Genomic DNA, 6166 nt, shown 5'->3' with positions numbered 1-6166 from the left:
TTGTTTTAAAAATGTTGCACATATTATAAATAATCTAGAGTAGTTCGATATACAAAATAAACATTTTTGAAATTTTGTGAAAAGAAACTGATTAAACAACAATCAGTGTATTAATTTATACAAACTGAACTTGTTTCGGTTGTTTCAAATCAAACAAATAAAATAAACTCTTTTTATTTTTGGTTATCTCCCAATAAATAAAACACAATTGAGAACAGCAAGTTAGTCTTATTATTACTGGTTAATCGTTTTTAATATATACATTTTGAATAAACAAAAACAATACTTTTAAAACTGCCTCTTATTTTTAACTATAATATCGCAAAGTCCACAAAAATTAATTAAAAAGTAATAAACCATATTTTGAACAATATTTTTCATTCAGAAAACGTTTTGAAATTTTACATTTCGCTCAAAAAGTAATAAAATAGTTGCTTGGTATTACTTTTAACTACCAAACCAAATAACAATAATTGACTATTTTCGAAGTACTCCAACAATTGCATTTCATGAAGTTGTATTATTTGTGAAAAATAAAAATTATTTATGAATATAGTACGAAAAAAAATGTTTTGAAAACACCGAATGATTTCGCTCAATATCTGGTGAATTCCAACATTGATAAGCAAAACAACAAATTAAAACAACTATTTTCAACAAACCCAAAAATAATCAACCTTCTATGGTGGTATTATTCATATATAAACTCATTTTTACAATTGTTAATCATTTAATTATGGGAAGCTCATTATCACACTTAATCGAAGTCAGAAACGTTTCTAAATACTCCATGAAGTGTTTTGGTGATAAAAACAAACAGGTACAAGAAAAAAGGTCAAAGAAAACACAAACCAAAACAAAAACAATTTCACTTGATCAAATTACAGAAGATATGTTAACAAAAACAAAAGAGCAAGAAATTATCAATTCTCTTTTGAAAGAAACGAAAAGTAAACACATTGAGATAATTTACAATTCAGAATTAACCGAGTTTGATCAAAGAAATATCAGAACAAAGATAATTGGAGAACAAAAAATTATATTTCTTGTTGTGACCGATAGAGGTTCGATTTTTGGATTCTACCAAAATGATTTAGTCGACAAAATGAAATGTTGTAAACAAATTAAAGCAACATCAGAAGATTTCTTCTTGTTTGGAAGTCCCTATGTATATCAAACCCTGGAATTTTACAGAAGAAACAAACAAATTGAAAACAAAAACACAACTTCATTTACTTTGTATGAAGATAATAACAATCTTGTTCTTTCTTGTTATTCTTCGTTCTGGATAACGAAGAATGGACAAATTGGATTTAATTTATGTGCAAAAGAACACTACAACCTTCCTCAAATAAATCAAAATGTATTTACTGGCAAGCAAAAAACAGAAACAACATTATGTGAGAAGTTACTTATACTCAAATGTTTATAATTTATTGTTCTCGATAATTAGGTTATATTAAAATAAACCATATTTTGATAAATATGTTTTGATTATTCTTTATATCAAGTAATTTAATGTGATACAATATTTGTATGATAACAATTATAATATATATTCAATTTATTAAGAAGTAATAAATAATATGTACTAACAAAGTACAATAACAAAACCCAAACATTTAAGTTATTCATAATAATTAAATAAATACGTGATGATCTTAATATAATTTTATTATAGTCAGTCTGAAAACGTTGTCCGCTTTCCAACGTTGTCCAAGCATTTTTAGACAATAAAAACAGAAATATTTCGGGAAACATTCACAAAACACTGTTTCATAATTTTTAATGTATTTGATCGTTTTTTCCTAATTCCCAAATTTTTCAACTTATTTTGTGTATTTTTTTGTCAAATGAACAACTTTTTACAAGCGGACAACGTTTTTAAACAGACTTTACTTTTTATTGTTATACAAAAAAACCAAAAAATTACCACACAACAATTAAACATTTTTATTTCTTTATTTCACTTTTTTGTTGTGCATTGACAATTTCCTCTGTTTTATTCATAGGTGGAGTTGCTTTGTTGATTTCTGGACTTTCTTCTTTAGCCTCTGTAATTGCCTTCAAAATAGCGTTTCTATAATTATCATTACCGTCCATAGAAGTGAGAGCTCTAGCCGAGTCCATCGAGTCTCTAGTTTTTTCCATCGATGAAGTTCTTGACAAGTCCTCCAGCTCAATTGGAGTGTTTTCTTGTGTGATTTTCTTATCGAACAGGTGTGTTTTCTGGTAGAGTAAAGTAGCGACACCGACTATAGTGAATCCAATGACGCACATCGACATGTTAATAATGTGCATCCACACACGACTTAACGCAGAGCAGAATATACCGACCAATAAAGGAGACAAAGAGTACGTCATTTCTCCGATAAATTCAGAGATCCCCAAGTACTTTCCATGTGCTTCTGAGACTGTAATTGAGTAATACAAATTCGCCTGTAATTCGTATCCAGCGACCATTCCCATTGGCACGCTAAATATCATCACCATCCACCCGTTTGTGAATATAAATAATCCACACGAGACGACAAACATAGCAACAAAAGCTATTAAGTTGTATCTTTGGTGATACTGCCATCCCACCCATTTCCCCAAAACTACAAAAGTGATCGTCTGCACTACATTCTCGCTGAATAAGAAGATACCAACAAATAACGAGGGGGTGGAGGAGACTCCTTTCAATATAATGTTTTTGTCCGTGGCGTAGTCCACATACTGGTTTTGGACTATCGCAATGATGCCATAATTAAACAGGTGAACTATTAATGACGTGTAATAGAAGATCTTTGGGTGGACTCTCTTCACGGCGTTGTTCTGAAACACTTTTGAAGGATTGGTCTGGTCGTTTTTGTATCCAGGAATGCGGGGGAAGACGACGAAAATGATCAAAGGGAGTAAAGCTCCGAAGTAAAAGGAGTAAGTGTTTCCCATTAAAACAGTAGCACTTCCTGCAAAGAGAAATCCAACAGCTTTTCCAAAGGCGCTGAGTGTAGCGAAATATGAGATGTTCTTATTTTCTTCTCCTATGTAACTTTCAGCACCTATTAAAGTCTCATCAGGAGACCAAAACATAGAAAGCCCAACACCTTGAATCACTAAGAACAAAAATAACGGCCATATACTCGTGTTGTTCACATAAAAGAGTGCCGTTAAAATACAGGAAATGGCTTGGAAGATACACCCGATCTCACAGAGAATCTCTCCACGCCATTTGTCTGTTAATATCCCCATTACAGGGGCTAATAAACCAGCTAAACAAAAGGTTAAGGCATCAGCAGCTCCTATGATTAAGGGTGTGTCATCTTTGGCTCCAGATGCTACTGCGGGCGCTCGAAGCTCTTTAACTAAGACAGGAGCTACAAGCCAGTAAAAATAGACTGAGAAGTCGAAGAACATGCTGGTGATACAGTAAAGAGGCATGTTGGTTTTTTTTAAGTAACGTGTTAATGATAACATGACGATTTGTGTTCACTTAGAGTTCATGTAAACCGTTTTATTTTAGAAGCACAATAATCCTTTGTTTTTTTTTCTTTTTTCAATACAAAAATGGGGATGAAGACTCTAAATAGGTGTGAGCTGGTATTATGTGGTAATTTAATGTATTTTATATAAATTATTATTCATCATTTATTATATCTAAAATTAAATAATTCTAATTTATTTATACTGATTTATACTATAATTTATAGTAAAGGTATTAAAACTTTTACTATAATAATATTTCTTGTATATATTAACATATTAACATATTACTAATAATAATAATGATATAAAAAGTGTTACAAAAAACACAAATAGTATTTTAAATTTGTACAAAAACGATTGTATTGATCAAATTTGTTGTTTATAAATAAACAATTTGGTATAAGTTATTATACTATTATTGTATTTATTAAAATAGTATTGTGTATACTATTATTTTTTGAACTATTTTGTATTATAATACAATTAACATTTATAATTAACAAAAAAGTATATAATTAATCTAATCCCGTCATTTAATGTCGGAGATTTTCGACCAAAATAAAATAATCAATCAATTATATAATTCATATTAATTATCTAATAGTTATATTTCATTTACCATACAAAATAGTTATATTTACTTACAGAATAATTATAAATAGCAAAATAAAAAGTTATCAATTAAAATAGAATATTTTTTTAAAAATAAAGAAATAAATAATCATTGATTATAGTAAAAATATAATTATATTTTAATATATAAAATGCGATTTAAAATTTATTTAAATAATTATCAAGTACTATATTATTATACACAAAGATATATTAATAATAACAATTAATTAAACTTTTTGTGGTTTTCCACACCAATCCAATTTCAGTCCATTTGCCAATATTTTATGTCTGAGTACTGGAGCGCACATCGTATTTTTAGTAAACACAATTTTCTTCTGTTTATCATAAATGCAAGTGTTTTTCTCTCTAAAACAAAATCTTTGGGAACATCTATCGAGTTGGTATTTCTTCATATCAATGATATCTTCTTCTCTTCCATTGTCTTCACCAAATTCTATTTGATTAGTATCATTATAATAAATATAGTTCTTGTTGAAGTAATATGTATAGAAAATAACGTTGTGGACCGCCTGGTCATATCCCCAGTCTTTATATTTCTCTGGACTCAAATTTTCCGTCATCAATGTGATGTAATTGAACACCTTTTTTGTTCCTCCAAAAATTGTTCCCACATTCATTAACAGTGAATTGTTCTTCGCATAGGTCTCTGCCATGTCTTTCCCATATCCATTTGCCATCCAATTCTTCACATCGACTTGATTTAATGTGACGCACTCTTCATGATCATAAGAACACTCCGGCGTAAAGACTAAGTCTTGTGCAGAAAAAGTCGCAAAGAAGTCTGCGAAGATATAAACGTCTCTAAAGTCACTAATAAGTACTCTATCATATAATTGTAATTTATCTTCTAAGTACTCTTTGAATGCAAAAAATCGTTTAGAGGCGTCTTGGCACTTTTTAATATTTGGTAAATCAATTTCGACAGTCTGAAAGCCATAACTTTGTGCCATAGTACTTAACTCAGTGTAGTTGTACCCAGGAAGAAATAAGAGGACTTTATCTGCATTAGGAATAGACGAATTGGAGAGACCAAAAACAAGTGGAACGTCTTTCATAATCTGCTCATAATATTTCTGTGAGTTGATCCCAATGGCACTCAACCACAAATCACGTTTGTTGTTTGGAAGATATTTAAAAACTTTACTACAAGCGCCATTGTAATTAAAATGTGTGGTGTCGAGTATTTGATCGGAATAAGTCGGTAAAGTGACTCGAGGTATTGTAACTTGTTTATTCGTGTTTTTAAGCACTTTAAATCGAGTCGAGTTTGGGTTTAAATCAAGTAGAATAAACAAGGAAGATACACTCATAAAAATGAACATGAAAATTAACAAATGTGTCACGTCAAATGACATAGTATTGAAAACACAATCATTTTGAAAGTTTTTAATATCTCCTTTTCTATTCAAAAAGTTTGACTTTGGTTTATTTTTTGTTACCATTATTAAATTAATATTGTTATATAAATTTGTATCATATTGTTCTGTGTTGATTTATTTAGTTGTAAATTGACACATTAAAGAAAGTGAAAAATGAATAAATATAATTAGAAGTAGAACAATTAAATATCTTATTTTGACTTTCTTGTAAAGTGTTAATTCGTTATTTTCATTTATTTCATTATTTATTTTATTTATGTAATAAACAATTAATAATTAATAATTAATAATTAATAATTAATAATTAATAATTAATAATTAATAATTAATAATTAATAATTAATAATTAATAATTAATAATTAATAATTAATAATTAATATATAAATATAATGAAAGAGAAAGAGAAAAAGGGATATAACTTACCATCAATTAAGATTGGACATTCAAATTTTGTTGAAAATAGTATATTCCCATAAATGTATGTTTTTAAACAATACACCAACAATTTACACAAACTTTGATTTTGTTAACTTGTGAAATAAAAATATAAAATTAATAATTTAAAAAATATTATTTTTTACTTTCTAATACAGTCATGCGAAAAAGCTGTCGCGTTTGGAAAAACCTGTCTCGGGTGGTAATGAACTATTCTAGTACTATAAACAAATGATCTGAAATAGAA

At 28.5% G+C, this 6166-nt stretch overlaps 3 protein-coding genes across 3 annotated transcripts; 1 reads left to right on the top strand and 2 right to left on the bottom strand.

Moving 5' to 3' along the window:
- Positions 1–736: 736 nt before the first annotated feature.
- On the top strand, positions 737–1432 carry EIN_480640 (hypothetical protein; the record flags this gene model as incomplete). Its single annotated transcript, XM_004257878.1, has 1 exon — positions 737–1432. The coding sequence occupies one exon, from the start codon at positions 737–739 to the stop codon at positions 1430–1432; it is 696 nt and encodes a 231-aa protein (XP_004257926.1).
- A 521-nt stretch (positions 1433–1953) lies between these two features.
- On the bottom strand, positions 1954–3423 carry EIN_480630 (hypothetical protein; the record flags this gene model as incomplete). Its single annotated transcript, XM_004257877.1, has 1 exon — positions 1954–3423. The coding sequence occupies one exon, from the start codon at positions 3421–3423 to the stop codon at positions 1954–1956; it is 1470 nt and encodes a 489-aa protein (XP_004257925.1).
- An 887-nt stretch (positions 3424–4310) lies between these two features.
- Positions 4311–5459, bottom strand: EIN_480620 (hypothetical protein; the record flags this gene model as incomplete). Its single annotated transcript, XM_004257876.1, has 1 exon — positions 4311–5459. The coding sequence occupies one exon, from the start codon at positions 5457–5459 to the stop codon at positions 4311–4313; it is 1149 nt and encodes a 382-aa protein (XP_004257924.1).
- Between the last annotated feature and the right edge of the window lie 707 nt (positions 5460–6166).

This window comes from Entamoeba invadens (assembly GCF_000330505.1).
Source record: "Entamoeba invadens IP1 unplaced genomic scaffold scaff_1105074726521, whole genome shotgun sequence".
NCBI classification, from domain to species: domain Eukaryota; phylum Evosea; order Mastigamoebida; family Endamoebidae; genus Entamoeba; species Entamoeba invadens.
The sequence above is the reverse complement of the archived record's forward strand: the minus strand, read 5'-3'. Positions and strand labels throughout refer to the sequence as shown.